Genomic DNA, 19844 nt, shown 5'->3' with positions numbered 1-19844 from the left:
AATTTAGTTCTTTACCATTGTTGAGCTCCAAAATAGTTTATAAAATTTTCAGCTTTGTGTAAATTAAAAAGAACCAAGTAGACTAGGCATGGTGGCTCATGCTGGTAATCCCAGCACTTTGGGAGGTCGAGGAGGGCAGACTGCTTGATTGCTTGAGCTCAGGAGTTCAAGACCAGCCTAGGCAACATGGTCAAACCCTATCTCTACAAAATATATATATTAGCCAGGCGTGATGGCTCATGCCTGTAGTCCCAGCTACTTGTGGGACTGAGATAGGAGGATCTCTTGAGCCTGGGAGGTGAAGACTGCAGTGAGCTGAGACTGTGTCACTGCACTCCAGCCTGGGTGACAAAGTGAGTCCCTGTCTCAAAAAAATAAAAATAAAAATAAAAAAGAACCAAGTACTCATTGATTGTACTTTAAAAATCATAATTTGTGGCCGGGTGCGGTGGCTCAAGCCTGTAATCCCAGCACTTTGGGAGGCCGAGACGGGCGGATCATGAGGTCAGGAGATCGAGACCATCCTGGCTGACACGGTGAAACCCCGTCTCTACTAAAAAATACAAAAAACTAGCCGGCGAGGTGGCGGGCGCCTGTAGTCCCAGCTACTCAGGAGGCTGAGGCAGGAGAATGGCGTGAACCTGGGAGGCAGAGCTTGCAGTGAGCTGAGATCCGGCCACTGCACTCCAGCCTGGGCGGCAGAGCGAGACTCCGTCTCAAAAAAAAAAAAAAAAAAATCATAATTTGTTACTGGTACTATAGAGTTGCACATTTACTCACTCTACCTTAAACACTACTTCCCTACTTTAAATATTATTTCAAATTTGGCACACTTAGCATTTATTTATGTATTTATTAGAGACAGGGTCTTGGTCTGTCACCCAGGCTGGAAAGCGGTGGCAAAATCATAGTTTATTGCAGCCTCAAACTCCTGGGTTCAAGCCATCCTCCTGCCTCAGCCTCCCAAGTAGCTGGGAATAGAGGCACCTGCCACAATTTCTCATCACTTTTTTTAAAAGAGATGAGGTCTTTCTATGTTGCCCAGACTGGTTTCAAATACCTAGCTTATAAGCTGAGGTAAGATTATAGAATAAAATCAAATATAAAAATAATTATTTATAAGCCTATGTAGAAATGTTGTATAAAAGGAAATTTCAGAGAATAGAGAAGATCAACACAAATAATTTGTTAATTTATAGAAACAAATAAGGATCAGGTCTCTATGGATACCACCTGAGGTGAGGCGAGGAGGAAGAGGGTGAAAGGATATGTGAAAACCAAAATGTTACATACCTTTATCTAAAATGCATAGATAAACTTGAAAACATTCATCATAAAAGTGAAGTTAGAAAAAAAATTTTAAGTATTTTCAAAAATTCATTCTTTATAGATATGGAGTTTCAGAATGATTCTTCTCAAACTAAAATGAAGCAATACTAAATCTCTTAATAGTTTAAAAAAAAAAAAAACTACCATTGGAATATCTGACCCCTAAAGTACAGTTTTGACCCAAAGGAAATATAAAAGTTTGAAAAGTTTTGGCCTATAAAATACCAATAGAAAAAGTTAATATTTCCATAAGAAATATGAAAAAATCTTTAGATACTTCCCATAAAACTAAATTAGCATAACATTTTATGAATTTTACTGCTGATTTACATTAGAAATTTCAATGTTTTTAATGTAATGAAGTCTACAATTATTCAACCATAATTATCACATACTAGTCCAGTAAATTTGCATACTGGAGTATGGTAATAACTGGTAAGTTAGATAAGAAATGTCAAAGCACTAACTCGAAGTATTCATTTAACATGAGAAAATTACTTAACATTTATATTCATGGCCTTTGTATAGATTTGGGATATAAAAATAAATTACATAATTCCTAATTTTGGTATGTTCACATCTAAGGAGCTAGTGGATTAAAATGCTCACTCTGGAGATGCATTTCTCTCTATTAATATTTATCACACTGCTTCTAATAAGTATTCAGATTTGAACTTTATAAATTTAGATCATAGTCATTTTTACCAAGGAGACAGCTCTTGCAGTCTTTCTTATTCGGGGAATCTTTAGTTTCTTGCAATTTTTTCTTTTTGGTTTGCCAATTTTTGAGAGAAAAATTTTTTACTTCAAAAAAAAATTTTAAGGGTAATCTCACTTTCTTTATTTTGTGTCTTTGTCTAGGACCAGAGGCAAAAGACTCTATTTCAAGTTAAAAATTTTAAATGGCATAACTATTATATCAAATTGTTTGAAAGGAATACAAATTTAAGTATGCAATATGTTTATTCCAAAGAAAGCAACTTACCATAGTCAGAAAGAGTGCAGGCATGAGCAAATGACAGTAGCATATCCAGCATTGACACAGTGTCAGATAGTTTATATAAGCAATGAATATGTTCATAAATCTCACTAAGCAGTTTGCACACTATCCTGAAAACACATGTTTGGTAAGACATGTAATAATGTTTTTTCAAAAGGGACACACATTGTAAGTGTAAAATAATATTAAATTCACTGCATGAAGTAAAATAATATTCACACCTGAGTTATACACTATACATAAAGCCTATTGTTCGACTGTCTCATTTTAGAGATGAGGAAATTGAAGTTTTTACTCAAGATCACAGCTACTTAGTGGCAAAGAATCTATCTTCTGGTGTATTAACATCACATTTTTGAAATAACTGCTTTTATGTGATATTAATAAAATAAGTTTTTATTATTAAAATATTTGATATAGGTCAAATCAAGCCCTCATTATACTTGGAAACATCCCATTTGCTAATCACTTTATGAATTTGCAAATGTTAAGTTCAACACAAAAGCTATATGCATTTTCTCTCTCACCCATTTTTTCTTTCTGTTTCGCACTTGTTCTCTCATCACACACGTGCACACAGACACAATATCTGAATAATATAATTTTTTTTATAAGGCAGAGTTATACTGTGATATAGTGCAAAAAGTTTTTCTCTTGTAAAGATAAATATGTACCCAAAACTTACTGTATATTAAAATGATTGTGGTACATGCCTTGAAATTGTCTTGAAAGCCCAACTTTTCTCTTTATTACCTCAGCCTAATAAGTGTTCTAAATCTTCTACTGCTTCTTTCTGGCTGTATTGCTATTTCATGACCAGCAAAAGAACTGACACTATTGTGATATTGCTATTCAATTATTACTATCAAGGTATAAGGAGCTGAGGACTTACAGACCATAGAAAAAGAATAAACTGAATGAAGCCCAGGTAAGCCCATGATGTGCCAAGTTCTACATCATGGTAGAATGCATATTACAGAAATATCAATTATAATAGTATTTGTTTGCAATTAGATCTTCCCCGAAGCTTCTGTGAGGCTCAGTGATTCTAATCACAAAGACAGACTTCCTTTGCTAACATACTTAATTCTACAATTGTCTGTAATTAGATAACAATTAAACTAATACAATTGTAACAGTTTCTCAAATTAAACCAATTTAATTCAATATTCAAATATTTCAAATGCTCTTACATATAAGTCATGTGATAGATTTCTCTCAAAGATTCTTGGCATCTTTCATTCATTTTAATTAAATCTGCTGATGTAAAGCTATAAGAATTTTTCACTTTAGAAATCTGCTGGGAGATTAAAAAACAAATGTCAAGATAAGTGCACACCACTATGAAATATAACATAAGATTTTAAAGAACAGAAATATGGATATTTAAGTTAATCATTTTAATCTTTGAGATACGGTATCACAAAGAAAGTTCTAAATAACATTTGTGAAACATAAAAGGAAGATCACTTCAAAGGATAAAGTCAAATTTTTTTAACCCATACATTCATTTTTTTAAAGCAGGATATTTTGACCTAGTTCATCTGGGATGACTATTCTGATAGTTCTTAAAATGTTAAAAACACTACATCTTATTACCAAGTAACATGCATGATGGACATCAGAGATCCTCACTCCATCTCCGACACCTGTTGCAGCTCTTGTCCTATATCTGAACCTCAACTCAAATCTCTAATCTTACTCAAGCTCTAAAAGCCTGAAAGCTAAATGGTTTGTTCTTATCAAAAAGTACCCCCAGGAAGCAGACAGAACAAAGGTTAGAGTGGGTTAGACTTTCCCAAACTGGTATATTGTAAAGGAGCTATATAGGAAAAAATATTCCTCTGGTACAAAGGTTTGGAAATATTAGATTTTTTAAAAGTTAAGTAGATTTCTTTACTTCAGGACTTTTTAAACCTTTAATAGGCAAATGGTGTGGTATTTTCCTAATTTCTTTTTTCATAAACAGCTTTTGGATGTTCTTTCTTCATTTTCCTTTTTTTCTTACACCAGGCTCCCAGAACTGTGGAAAACACTGAGTTTGATATTTCTGCAAAAGCTTATAAATCACTCTTAGATTAGTATATTAATTAGGTAGGTGGGTAGGAATAGAAGATATCGAACATTCAGAAATTTGGCTTGTAAAACTCAAGAAGTCCCAAAAATACGTAGATGTAATTCTATAAAATCAGCAACAATAATTTCCTAACCACTCTAAAATGAACCTTAATAAATTCTGAAGGAAGTTGATCATTAGGTAGGGCTAAACAGTCTGTAGTCATCTGGATGAAAAATCCTCGAGCAGAGCTAAAACTTGTCCTTAAAGGAAGACTATATTTTTCTCCAAGTTGTGATATCATTCCTGGTGACGAGAAACAAGAAAAACAAAAACAAAACAAAATAAATAAATTTTAATGAGAAAACCACTCTGTTTTAAAGTCATATGGTTTTTAAATTCTTATTGTTTTATACATAAATAAGAGGTCTTGTTGCTCTTTCAAACTCTAATAATTTTTTTTTTTTTTTTGAGACAGGATCTCACTCTGTCGCCCAACCTGAGCACAGTGGCACAATCATAACTTACTGCAATCTCAACCTCCTGGGCTCAAGTGATCCTCCTACCTCAACCTCCTGAGTAGCTAGCACGACAGGCATACATCACCATGACTGGCAAATTTTTTCAGTTTTTGTAGAGACAACGTTTTGTCTCTACAAAAGACTAGCTGTATTGCCAAGGCTAGTTTCAAACTCCTGGACTCAAGCTATCAGCCCTTCTTGGCCTCCCAAAGTGCTGGGATTACAGGCTTGAGCTACTACACCTGGCAATGGAAGGTTTTCAAAAGGAGTTTAGTATGAAGGCTGCCACATATGCTGTTTCCTTAAATGGCACTACATGCTAAACTTATGTTTTGGTAACAAAAAATAAATGTAAAATATGTATGGCTAGTCATCAGCAGCAAAAAAGGAAAGCATGTCCTGAAAAGGCTGTTTCATCCCTACAAAACAGAAAAACATTATCAAATAAATAAACTACCTGCTATGTCATCTACAATCTCTGTGTATGTTCTTCTTGCTATGTCAAGAAATTCATTTATGTTAGACCTCACTGCATAGCACTTCTGAGTCCTCATGTTCAGGCATCCTTTCATGTATCTTGCATCATCATTAATTACCGTTTTAATCTTTTCAAGTATGATTCCAAACCTAATATTAAGGCCAAAAGAAGAACATTATAGACAATAAGTCAAAGAGTTATTTTAATTTATAATTTGAATCACAGTTGATGATAGCAAATTTTTGTTCAAAGTTATTTTGAAATAACTAATTAAGCAACAAATATTTAAATTTACTTAAGTTAGAGCTGTGACTATTTCATATTTAAACTGTTTCATCAGTCAGGACTAGTCTAAAACAGCATCAGGACCCCAAGAACAAATTCTACATCTGCTAATAGAGCTCACAAATTACATATACTGATGTGTCTGTGGGTACAAAATATATCTCTAAAGAACTGTTATAAAAATTCTAGCTTCATGCTTATTCATTCAATAAATATTAACTTACACCATGTATCAAGCACTTCGCTAGGTGAAGAGATTCAGAGAAGAATAACATATGATCCCTGCCTTCAGTAGAGGCAACGGTCACTAAACACATATGTAGACAGCGTAACAGGAACCTCACAATTATCAGTGGTAAAGTGCAGTGATTATGCAAACCAGAAATCTGGTAACATATATTTTCAACTTTTCCTTCATTCCATTCTATATTTTATTTGTAATTAAGCCAGTTTTATTATTAACTTCAATGTGTGACCTCACACAGTGTATATTTCTTCAATTAATAGAAGAATAGTTCTTAGGTATCACAAATCTTTTAAGTTCAGAACCAAGATCTGGACTGAACCAGTAGTTCTTCAGTCCACAACTACTGCTAATAATTTAATAGTGTTAAAATTAAACAGTATTTAGATTGTATTCAATATTTATATCTATTATTTTTTGTTACATTAGACCCTTCATGATTTAACAAAATGAAGAAATATATTTTTATTATTTGCAAGTATTTCCATGGAGAATGGCTTTAAAAAGAAATATTAAAATTGTGCATGGATTTCAAGTTCTCATGCTATTCTAATTGTCTTTTAACACAAATAATCAATGTGTTGTTACCCTATTTATTGTACTTATAACATGAAATGTACAATTAGAATTCTGATGAATAGGTTAAAGATTCTGTTAACCAAAACTCAAGTAATTGTTCCATAGAATACAACTAGAGTATTTAAAATCAGTTATGATCAGGAAGAGGAGAATAATCTTATTTTTTAATAACAGTTGAGTGACAAAGACCTCTTGTCTTCCAAGGAACCATAGTAAGCTCTTAATAAAGGTGTGTTACAGTTCTTCATAGCAATCTAGTAAAGAATAAAATAAAAAAGTTAAGGATAATCAATTACAAGATCATTCAAACATATTATTTTACATTTGTTTAATACTTTATAGTTTACCAAGTGCTTTCTTCATTTCCTCATTTATATCCTCATAAAATACATTTTTAGCTATATAGCTGAGGATAGACAGCATCTTTCCCTTTTTCCAGATAAAGAGTACATGACTAATAAGTGCCATTCACTGCTTATTATAATTTTTATTTTTCTTGCCTCCCTACTAATTGTTAACACCCGACTACTTATAGATATAGGTACTTAAACAACTACTGCTGTACATTTAGAGTACTCTACATATAATTCCAAAATTTAGGTTAGATATACATTAAACAAAAAAATGCTTTGTATATTCATAAATAGAGTAATTTCTCAATTCTTGTATAGGAAAAATAGGAATTTTATTTTGCTTAATGAAAACTATGAGGGGTCACTAACTAAATAAACAGAAAAGAAGAGGGGAAAGTATATGTAGCTTGAGTATTATCTCTGTTTTTAGTTTGATATGAAGCAATGGTAATAACTTTTTTTGCTTATGAACAGAAAATAATATGCACAGACAGATAACTAAAAAATTCACCAAAACTGAAAGAAAAAAATTAAATCTATCGTTCCAAAGACAAACATTCCAAATATTACAGTATATTTCCTGCCAGTATCTAAAATAAATAATTTTATATCATTGTATGCTCCTTCCCCAACCCCTGACTTAATCCCGGTTGAGTATTTCTTACCCAAAATGCTTGGGATCAGAAGTTTCAGATTCTGGATTTTTTTCAGATTTTGGAATATTTGCATATGTACACAATGAGATATCTTGGAGATTAAACCTGAGTCTAAACATGAAAATCATTTATGTTTCATGTACACCTTATACACATAGCCTGAGGTAATTTTATACAACACTTTAAATAATTTTGTGCATAAAAGTCTGTGTACATGAAACAACCAAAAAGCAAATGTGCCACTATTTCAGTCACTTATTTGTGATTGTTTAGCATCACTATCATTCCCAGCTCTGAATTTATATGCTACCAATAAGCAATCATTTTTTAACATTTATTTACCCATAAGTACTTAACAGTAAAAAAAAAAAAAAAAAAAAATGACATACCATTAATACAGTGAAAAAATGTGTTCAGGGTAACAGCACGGTAGCACCCCCAGAGTACCTGCATTAGCTCTTAAACGACAGCAACAACTAACAATTTTCAGTATCCACCTATGATGCTATATTTTGATTAAGAGGTTACAGTAAGCTGTACTTTATTTTTCTAAGTGAGATTAAACATCAGAAACAGTTAAGGGACCAGGAAGTGGGTATGCTAAGGATACGGAGGCATTTTGCTGGCCAGCTTTTTAAAATGTTTCCTCTAGAGTCATCTGCTTCATTAATAATGGTTTTTGTCATAGAAATTTCTCTTTAATTTTATAACTGACATGATTTCTTGCTCTGTTATGAATGTGTGCTGCTCCATTCTTATACGGTAAAAATAGGAATTTTATTTTGCTTAATAAAAACTGTAGATTTTCAACAAGCCCATCACACATTTTTACCATATATATAGGCATTTTTTTCTGCAGTGTTACAACACCATCTTCATCGTCATTACTGTCATGATCACCTTGAATCAGAACCATTTTGTCTATTTCATCATCTGTTGATTAATGAACAGCTGGAGCCTCATTATTGATGTTAAAAATGTCAATTGGCCTGGCGCCATGGCTCACACCTGTAATCCCACCACTTTGGGGGCCAAGGTGGACAAATTGCTTGAGCTCAGGAGTTCAATATCAGCCTGGTCCACATGGCAAAACCCTATCTTTACCAAAAATACAAACAATTAGCTGGGCATGGTGGTGCATGCCTGTGGTCCCAGCCACTCAGGAGGCTGAGGTGGCAGGATGGCTTGAGTCTGGGAGGCAAACGTTGCAGTGAGCTGAGATTGCACCACTGCTCTCCAGCCTGGGTGACAGAGTGAGACCCATCTCAAATAATAAATAAATAAATAAATAAATAGATAAATAAATACAAACTTCAACACCCACTTATTCCAGCTTACTGACAGACTCTGGAAGTATACATTTTGCATATTTTGGGAGGTCAGACATAATTTTTTCTCACTTGACATATGGAATCCTACAAAGTCACCACCTTGTTTTATCATCATCATTGAATAGCATCACAGGCCAGAGGTTGTGCCAGGCATGTACAACCATGTCTTTAGTAATTATGTTGCAAGCACTGGCAACAGCATATACAGCCTTCTTCATACTAAACTCCTTTTGAAAACCTTCCATCTGTAATCCCAGTGACGCAGAAGGATGAGGCAGGTGGATTGCTTGAGGCCAGGAGTTCAAGACCAGCCTAGGCAACATAGCGAGACCCCTGTCTATAAAAAAATTTTTTTTAATTAGGTGAGTATAGTGACATATGCCTGTACTCCCAGCTACTCAGGAAAAGTGGGAGGATTACTTGAGCCTAGACGTTCAAGGGTGCAATGTGCCATGATTGTGCCACTGTACTCCAGCCTGGGCACAGAGCAAGACTGCAACTGTAAAAAAAAATTCCACGTCTATGCTTCTGTTCACTGCTGCTAGCACGCTGTTCAAGAAAGTGTTTTTAAATTTACAAGAATAAAACAAACAACTTCATTAAAAAGTAAGCAAAGGACATGAACAGACACTTTTCTAAAGACATACATGTGGACAACAAACATGAAAATAAAGCTCAGTATCACTGATCATTAGAGAAATGTGAATCAAAACCACAATGAGATACCATATCACACCAGTCAGAATGGCTATTATTAAAAAGTCAAAAAACAACAGATGCTGGTGAGCTTGTAGAGAAAGAAGAACATTTATACACTGTTGGTGTATGAATGTAAATTAGCTCAACCATTGTGGAAAGCAGTGTGGCAATTCCTCAAAGAACTGAAAACAGAGATACCATTCGACCCAGCAATCCCATTACTGGGTATATACGCAGAGGAATATAAATCGTTTTACCATAAAGACAAATGCACATGAATGTTCAGTGCAGCACTGTCCACAATATAGCAAAGCCATGGAATCAACCAAATACCCATGAGTGACAGATTGGATAAAGAAAATGTGGTATATATATACATCATGGAATACTATGCAGCTATATATATATATATATATAAATATATAAACACATCTTTTGCAGGGACATGGATGGAGCTGGAGGCCATTATCCTTAGCTAATTGATACATGAACGGAAAATCAAATACTGCATGTTTTCACTTAGAAGTGGGAGTTAAATGATGAGAACTCATGGACACAAAGATAGGAACAACAGATAATGGCGTTTGCTTGAGGGTGAAGGGTGAGAGGAGGAAGAGGAGCAGAAAAAATAACTATTGGGTACTAGGCTTAGTACCTTGGTGGTGAAATAATCTGTACAACAAACACCCAAGACACAAGTTTACCCACATAACAAACATGCACATGTACCCTCAAAACTAAAATGAAAATTAAAAATATTTTAAAAAGTGTTTTTATATTTACTCTTCATTGATCTAAGGATACTCTCATCGCAGTCACATGGCTGAATTAATGAAGTCACATTTAGGGGAAATTATATGGCATAAACATTATTTTTGACGAAAATTGCAGCTGGAGGATTAACAGAAGAGTTGTCAAGGAGTAACAGGATATTTCAATCATCATCCAATCCGGATTCTCTGCAGTGAGCACGAGCTGCTGATGTAAAATGTTTGTGAGACCAATTGGAAAAAAAAAAAAATGTCCCTGGTGATTCAGGCCTCTTTGTTAGCATAATAATGAACTGGTAAGAAATTCACTCCTTGAAAACTGAGGACATAAGGTTTTACCTATGACAGCACATTTACACTTACATGCGCCTGCTGCACTAGCACAGCCCAGCATAGTTGTTTTCTGTCCTTGGCATCCTTAATTCCCACAGGGGCTGCTTCATCACCTGCAGTCAGTGTCTTTCTGAGGCAATAATGCCAAAACAATAATGTTTAATCAGCATTATCGATTTGTTCTGGCATCAGATTTTCATCAGCAATGACCTTGGCAAACTCATCAATGAATTTCTCCAATGCTTCATGATCAGCAGATGCTCAATTACTATAAATCTTAAAAAATTTAATGTCATTTTCTTCTTAAATTTCTGCAACCAGCCTGTTAAATATTGACAGTTCCTTTCAATTTTCATTTCACTGTGATATATCTTCACTTGTTTCCTGATCAGTATACCATTAAGTGACATGTGTTCACTGCAAAGCAGATGGACCCATTCTTTCTTTCTTTTTTTTTTTTTAAATGTTATGCAGTGTTTTTCTATTTTTCATTAGCTTCAATTCATCACTTTCAGCATAGAACTCAAACAGTTTATCCGTTTGTTTCTTTAGGTCATATCTGGCAGTCATTCTAACAGCATACACTTCTTTAAGACCTTTCACACTTATACCATTATCCAGTTTCTCCAACAGCTTGACTTTCTGTGTTATATATAAACGTTTAAGTGATTCCTCTTTTTCTTATCACTGTTACTGCAGGCCTTTATGACATTTTCTTTGTTTTGTTTTTTGTTTTTTTATCTTAACCACTAGACCAAGCAGGCAATAAGCAAAAAACAGTAATGCACATCAGTCTTGGCCCTATGTGGGACATCATGGAAACTTGCCATTGGCACATCTGACCTGCCACTGTGTCATTGTATTACCCTTTGTGGGCATGTTTGCAGAGAATAATCTGGGAGTGCACAGAAAAGATATATTACAGATGAAGGGAGCTGGGAGGGTCTTTTTTCCCTTGAGGATGCTGAATAAACTGTGTTGAGTACTTGCATTTTGCCTGCAACCCATTATGTAAGATCAAGATGTAAAATTTTCCACTTGTGACATCACATTGGTACTCAAAATGTTTCTGAATCTGGAGCATTTAAAATTTTTAACTTTTCGGTTAGGAATGCTCAACTTACACTATATCATACATATAAAAAACTTTTCAAGGCAAAAATGTTTAATAATTCATAATATTCCAGTCTATGGAAAGAAAATAGTCTCTTCCTGTAATTATTGCAGTTCTACTCTACTTACAATTTCTCACTGACATAAATAAATAATACTGTAACAATTATAAATAAACAATACCATTGTTGGACATAAATACTGGCCAACATTTCTGAAAAGTTCTTTCAGACAAATCTCTAGAAGTAGTACTACGGGATCAAAGATATATGTCATAAACATTTCCAGTACAATTTCCTGTAAAGTACGTGAAATTTGTATTTTTATCAGCTATTTAATAAGTTGTCTATCTCATAGATTTCTAATTAGAAATGAGTTACATCCATTAAGATAAACGAAAATGTCTGCTTCTTTGACAGATAAGAACTATGGTTTTAATTGGTATTGCTTCAATTAATAATGAGGTTAATATTTTTGGTACTATTTATTAATCACCTTGATTTCCTTCTTCGGGTCATTTTCCATATTTCCATTGGCTTTTCAATATTTTCTTATGAAATTACATGAGTTTTATGATGACAGAAATTAGTATTTTGTCTGTCTGATATGGTTAGGCTTTGTCTCCCCACCCAAATCTCATCATAAATTATAATCCCTATAATTCCCACAATCCCTGCTTTTCCAGGGAGAGACCAGATGGAGGTAATTGAATCATGTGGGCAGTTTCCCTCATGCTATTCTCATGATGGTGAGTGAGTTCTCACAAGATCTGATGGTTTTATAAGTGTATGGTAGTTCCTCCTGCATTCCCTCTCTTTCCTGCTGCCTTGTAACAAAGTTTCCTTGTTTCCCCTTCTCCTTTTGCCATGATTGTACCTTTCCTGAAGCTTACCCAGCCATACTGAACTGTGAGTAAATTAAATCTCTTTCCTTTATGAATCACCCAGTCTTGGGTAGTTCTTTATAGCAGTATGAAAACAAACTAATACACTGTCATTTGTTATAAATTTTTCCTATCTTTGCCTTTTACTTTGCTTTTGACATACCAAAGTTTAAAATTTGTGTTTCATGAAATCTCTCAATATTTTTCTGGTGATTTATTCCATTTATTTCATTACAGGAAAGGTGATAACATTTTTGAAGTCTTTTGCCACATTACTTTAACTATATATATTTGTATTAGTCCATTCTTATGCTGCTAAGAAAGACATACCCAAGACTGGGTAATTTATAAAGGAAAAAGGTTTAATTGACTCACAATACCACATGACTGGGGAGGCCTTACAGTCATGGCAGAAGGTGAATGTGGAGCAAAGTCATGTCTTACATGGCAGCAGGCAAGAAGAACATGTGCAGGGGAACTCCCCATTTAAACAACCATCAGATCATGTGAGACTTATTCACTACCAGGAGAAAAGGGTGGGGGAAACTGACCTATGATTCAATGATCTCCACCCGGCCCTGTCCTTGACATGTGGGGATTATTATAACTCAAGGCGAAATTTGGGTGGGGACACAGCCAAATCATATTATTCTGCCCCTGGCCCCTACCAAATCTCATGTCTTCACATTTCAAAACCAATCATTCCTTCCAAAGAGTCTCCCAAAGTCTTAACTCATTTCGGCATTAACTCAAAAGTCCACAGTCCAAAGTCTCATCTGAGACAAGGCAAGTCCCTTCCGCCTATGAGCCTGTAAAACTGAAAAGCAAGTTAGTTACTTTCTAGATACAACTGGGGTACAGGCATTGGGTAAATACACCCATTTCAAATAGGAGAAAATGGCCAAAATGAAGGGGCTACAGGCCCCATGTAAGTCCAAAATCCAGTGGGACAGTCAAACCTTAAAGCTCCAAAATGATCTCCTTTGACTCCATGTCTCACATACAAGTCACACTGATGCGAGAAGTGGGCTCCCACAGCCTTGAGCAGCTCCACCCTTGTGCCTTTGCAGGGTACAGCCCCGTGAACCCTACAGTTGCTTTTAAGGCTGGTGTTGAGTGTCTGTGGCTTTTCCAGGTGCCACAGACATGGTACAATCTGTCAGTGGATCTACCATTCTGGAGTCTGGAGGATAGTGGCCCTCTTCTCACAGATCCACTAGGCAATGCCCAAGTAGGGACTCTGTATGGGGGCTTTTGCCCCACATTTTCCTTCTGTGCTCTCCTGAAAGAAGCTCTCCATGAGGGTCCCGTCTCTGAAGCAAACTTCTGCCTGGACATCCAGGCGTTTCCATACATCCTCTGAAATCTAGGTGGAGGTTCCTAAACCTCAATTCTTGACTTCTGTATACCTGCAGGCTCAACACCACATGGAAGCTGCCAAGGCTTGAGGCTTGCATTCTCTGAAGCCATAGCCCAAGCTGTATGTTGGCCACTTTTAGCCATAGCTGGAGCAACTGGGATGCAGAGCACCAAGTCCCTAGGCTGCACAGAGCAAGGGGGCCCAGAAAACCATTTTTTCTTCCTAGGCCTCTGGACCTGTAATGGAAGGGGCTGCCACAAAGGTCTCTGATATGACCTGGAGACATTTTCCCCATTGTCTTGGTGATTATTAACTTTTGCCTCCTTGTTACTTATGCGAATTTCTTCAGCTGGTTTGAACTTCTCCCCAGAAAATGGGATTTTCTTTTCTATTGTATCCTCAGGCTGCAAATTTTCCAAACTTTTAAGCTCTGCTTCCTCTTGAATGCTTCACTGCCTAGGAATTTCTTCTCCCCAGATACCCTCTCTCTCAAGTTCAAAGTTCCACAGATCTCCAGGGCAGGGGAAAATGCTGCCAGTCTCTTTGCATAGCAAGAGTGACCTTTATTCCAGTTCCCAAAAAGTTCCTCATCTCCATCTGAGACCACCTCAGCCTGGACCTTGTTGTCCCTCTCACTATCAGCATTTTGGTCAAAGCCATTCAACAAGTCTCTAGGAAGTTTCAAACTTTCCTACAACTTTCTGTCTTCTGAGCCCTCCAAACTGTTCCAGTCTCTGCCTGTTACCCAATTCCAAAGTTACTTCCATATTTTCAGGTACCTTTACAGCAGCACCCCACTCTACTGGTAAAATTTACTATATCAGTCTGTTCTCAGCTGCTAATAAAGACATACACATTACTGGGTAATTTATAAAGGAAAAAGGTTTAATTGACTCACAGTTCCACATAGCTGGGGAGGCCTCACAATCATGGCAGAAAGCAAATGAGGAGCAAAGTAACATCTTACATGGCAGTAGGCAAGAAGAACATGTGCAGGACAACTCTGCTTTATAAAATCATCAGAACTTGTGAGACTTATTCACTACCAAAAGAACAGTATGGGGGGCGGAGCAAGATGGCCGAATAGGAACAGCTCCAGTCTCCAACTCCCAGCGCGAGCGACACAGAAGACCGGTGATTTCGGCATTTTCAACTGAGGTACTGGGTTCATCTCACTGGGGAGTGCCGGACGATCAGTGCTGGTCAGCTGCTGCAGCCCGACCAGCGAGAGCTGAAGCAGGGCGAGGCATCGCCTCACCTGGGAAGCACAAGGGGGAAGGGAATCCCTTTTCCTAACCAGGGGAACTGAGACACACAACACCTGGATAATCGGGTAACTCCCACCCCAATACTGCGCTTTGAGCAAACAGGCACACCAGGAGATCATATCCCACACCTGGCCGGGAGGGTCCCACGCCCACGGAGCCTCCCTCATTGCTATCACAGCAGTCTGTGATCTACCGGCAAGGCAGCAGCCAGGCTGGGGGAGGGGCGCCCGCCATTGCTGAGGCTTAAGTAGGTAAACAAAGCTGCTGGGAAGCTCGAACTGGGTGGAGCTCACAGCAGCTCAAGGAAACCTGCCTGTCTCTGTAGACTCCACCTCTGGGGACAGGGCACAGTAAAAAATAAACGCAGCAGAAGCCTCTGCAGACGCAAACGACTCTGTCTGACAGCTTTGAAGAGAGCAGTGGATCTCCCAACACGGAGGTTGAGATCTGAGAAGGGACAGACTCCCTGCTCAAGTGGGTCCCTGACCCCTGAGTAGCCTAACTGGGAGACATCCCCCACTAGGGGCAGTCTGACACCCCACACCTCACAGGGTGGAGTACACCCCTGAGAGGAAGCTTCCAAAGCAAGAATCAGACAGGTACACTCGCTGTTCAGAAATATTCTATCTTCTGCAGCCTCTGCTGCTGATACCCAGGCAAACAGGGTCTGGAGTGGACCTCAAGCAATCTCCAACAGACCTACAGCTGAGGGTCCTGACTGTTAGAAGGAAAACTATCAAACAGGAAGGACACCTACACCAAAACCCCATCAGTACATCACCATCATCAAAGACCAGAGGCAGATAAAACCACAAAGATGGGGAAAAAGCAGGGCAGAAAAGCTGGAAATTCAAAAAATAAGAGCACATCTCCCCCGGCAAAGGAGCGCAGCTCATCGCCAGCAACGGATCAAAGCTGGACGGAAAATGACTTTGACGAGATGAGAGAAGAAGGCTTCAGTCCATCAAATTTCTTAGAGCTAAAGGAGGAATTACGTACCCAGCGCAAAGAAACTAAAAATCTTGAAAAAAAAGTGGAAGAATTGACGGCTAGACTAATTAATGCAGAGAAGGTCATAAACGAAATGAAAGAGATGAAAAGCATGACACGAGAAATACGTGACAAATGCACAAGCTTCAGTAACCGACTCGATCAACTGGAAGAAAGAGTATCAGCGATTGAGGATCAAATGAATGAAATGAAGCGAGAAGAGAAACCAAAAGAAAAAAGAAGAAAAAGAAATGAACAAAGCCTGCAAGAAGTATGGGATTATGTAAAAAGACCAAATCTACGTCTGATTGGGGTGCCTGAAAGTGAGGGGGAAAATGGAACCAAGTTGGAAAACACTCTTCAGGATATCATCCAGGAGAATTTCCCCAACCTAGTAGGGCAGGCCAACATTCAAATCCAGGAAATACAGAGAACGCCACAAAGATACTCCTTGAGAAGAGCAACTCCAAGACACATAATTGCCAGATTCACCAAAGTTGAAATGAAGGAAAAAATCTTAAGGGCAGCCAGAGAGAAAGGTCGGGTTACTCACAAAGGGAAGCCCATCAGACTCACAGCAGATCTCTCGGCAGAAACTCTACAAGCCAGAAGAGAGTGGGGGCCAATATTCAACATTCTTAAAGAAAAGAATTTTAAACCCAGAATTTCATATCCAGCCAAACTAAGTTTCATAAGTGAAGGAGAAATAAAATCCTTTACAGATAAGCAAATGCTTAGAGATTTTGTCACCACTAGACCTGCCTTACAAGAGACCCTGAAGGAAGCACTAAACATGGAAAGGAACAACCGGTATCAGCCATGGCAAAAACATGCCAAAATGTAAAGACCATCGAGGCTAGGAAGAAACTGCATCAACTAACGAGCAAAATAACCAGTTAATATCATAATGGCAGGATCAAGTTCACACATAACAATATTAACCTTAAATGTAAATGGACTAAATGCTCCAATTAAAAGACACAGACTGGCAAACTGGATAAAGAGTCAAGACCCATCAGTCTGCTGTATTCAGGAGACCCATCTCACACGCAGAGACATACATAGGCTCAAAATAAAGGGATGGAGGAAGATTTACCAAGCAAATGGAGAACAAAAAAAAGCAGGGGTTGCAATCCTAGTCTCTGATAAAACAGACTTTAAACCATCAAAGATCAAAAGAGACAAAGAAGGCCATTACATAATGGTCAAGGGATCAATTCAACAGGAAGAGCTAACTATCCTAAATATATATGCACCCAATACAGGAGCACCCAGATTCATAAAGCAAGTCCTTAGAGACTTACAAAGAGACTTAGACTCCCATACAATAATAATGGGAGACTTCAACACTCCACTGTCAACATTAGACAGATCAACGAGACAGAAAGTTAACAAGGATATCCAGGAATTGAACTCATCTCTGCAGCAAGCAGACCTAATAGACATCTATAGAACTCTCCACCCCAAATCAACAGAATATACATTCTTCTCAGCACTACATCGCACTTATTCCAAAATTGACCACATAATTGGAAGTAAAGCACTCCTCAGCAAATGTACAAGAACAGAAATTATAACAAACTGTCTCTCAGACCACAGTGCAATCAAACTAGAACTCAGGACTAAGAAACTCAATCAAAACCGCTCAACTACATGGAAACTGAACAACCTGCTCCTGAATGACTACTGGGTACATAACGAAATGAAGGCAGAAATAAAGATGTTCTTTGAAACCAATGAGAACAAAGATACAACATACCAGAATCTCTGGGACACATTTAAAGCAGTGTGTAGAGGGAAATTTATAGCACTAAATGCCCACAAGAGAAAGCAGGAAAGATCAAAAATTGACACTCTAACATCGCAATTAAAAGAACTAGAGAAGCAAGAGCAAACACATTCCAAAGCTAGCAGAAGGCAAGAAATAACTAAGATCAGAGCAGAACTGAAGGAGATAGAGACACAAAAAACCCTCCAAAAAATCAATGAATCCAGGAGTTGGTTTTTTGAAAAGATCAACAAAATTGACAGACCACTAGCAAGACTAATAAAGAAGAAAAGAGAGAAGAATCAAATCAATGCAATTAAAAATGATAAAGGGGATATCACCACCAACCCCACAGAAATACAAACTACCATCAGAGAATACTATAAACACCTCTATGCAAATAAACTGGAAAATCTAGAAGAAATGGATAATTTCCTGGACACTTACACTCTTCCAAGACTAAACCAGGAAGAAGTTGAATCCCTGAATAGACCAATAGCAGGCTCTGAAATTGAGGCAATAATTAATAGCCTACCAACCAAAAAAAGTCCAGGACCAGATGGATTCACAGCTGAATTCTACCAGAGGTACAAGGAGGAGTTGGTACCATTCCTTCTGAAACTATTCCAATCAATAGAAAAAGAGGGAATCCTCCCTAACTCATTTTATGAGGCCAACATCATCCTGATACCAAAGCCTGGCAGAGACACAACAAAAAAAGAGAATTTTAGACCAATATCCCTGATGAACATCGATGCAAAAATCCTCAATAAAATACTGGCAAACCGGATTCAACAACACATCAAAAAGCTTATCCACCATGATCAAGTGGGCTTCATCCCTGGGATGCAAGGCTGGTTCAACATTCGCAAATCAATAAACATAATCCAGCATATAAACAGAACCAAAGACAAGAACCACATGATTATCTCAATAGATGCAGAAAAGGCTTTTGACAAAATTCAACAGCCCTTCATGCTAAAAACGCTCAATAAATTCGGTATTGATGGACCGTACCTCAAAATAATAAGAGCTATTTATGACAAACCCACAGCCAACATCATACTGAATGGGCAAAAACTGGAAAAATTCCCTTTGAAAACTGGCACAAGACAGGGATGCCCTCTCTCACCACTCCTATTCAACATAGTGTTGGAAGTTCTGGCTAGGGCAATCAGGCAAGAGAAAGAAATCAAGGGTATTCAGTTAGGAAAAGAAGAAGTCAAATTGTCCCTGTTTGCAGATGACATGATTGTATATTTAGAAAACCCCATTGTCTCAGCCCAAAATCTCCTTAAGCTGATAAGCAACTTCAGCAAAGTCTCAGGATACAAAATTAATGTGCAAAAATCACAAGCATTCTTATACACCAATAACAGACAAACACAGAGCCAAATCATGAATGAACTTCCATTCACAATTGCTTCAAAGAGAATCAAATACCTAGGAATCCAACTTACAAGGGATGTAAAGGACCTCTTCAAGGAGAACTACAAACCACTGCTCAGTGAAATAAAAGAGGACACAAACAAATGGAAGAACATACCATGCTCATGGATAGGAAGAATCAATATTGTGAAAATGGCCATATTGCCCAAGGTAATTTATAGATTCAATGCCATCCCCATCAAGCTACCAATGACTTTCTTCACAGAATTGGAAAAAACTGCTCTAAAGTTCATATGGAACCAAAAAAGAGCCCGCATCTCCAAGACAATCCTAAGTCAAAAGAACAAAGCTGGAGGCATCACGCTACCTGACTTCAAACTATACTACAAGGCTACAGTAACCAAAACAGCATGGTACTGGTACCAAAACAGAGATATAG

At 37.3% G+C, this 19844-nt stretch overlaps 1 protein-coding gene across 1 annotated transcript in view; it reads right to left on the bottom strand.

Moving 5' to 3' along the window:
- MSH4 (mutS homolog 4) overlaps positions 1 to 19844 on the bottom strand; it is a 121178-nt gene that overhangs the window by 27767 nt on the left and 73567 nt on the right. Inside the window, exons 10-14 of the mRNA XM_017962610.3 lie at positions 6682 to 6746; positions 5364 to 5533; positions 4555 to 4691; positions 3523 to 3626; positions 2315 to 2439 (exon numbers count right to left, since the gene is read on the bottom strand). Coding sequence (XP_017818099.2) covers positions 2315 to 2439; positions 3523 to 3626; positions 4555 to 4691; positions 5364 to 5533; positions 6682 to 6746 — 601 coding nt within the window. The remainder of the gene's footprint in view (positions 1 to 2314; positions 2440 to 3522; positions 3627 to 4554; positions 4692 to 5363; positions 5534 to 6681; positions 6747 to 19844) is intronic.

Source organism: Papio anubis, chromosome 1 (genome assembly GCF_008728515.1).
Source record: "Papio anubis isolate 15944 chromosome 1, Panubis1.0, whole genome shotgun sequence".
In the NCBI taxonomy this organism is placed as follows: domain Eukaryota; kingdom Metazoa; phylum Chordata; class Mammalia; order Primates; family Cercopithecidae; genus Papio; species Papio anubis.
This window is presented reverse-complemented; position numbering and strand designations above follow the sequence as displayed.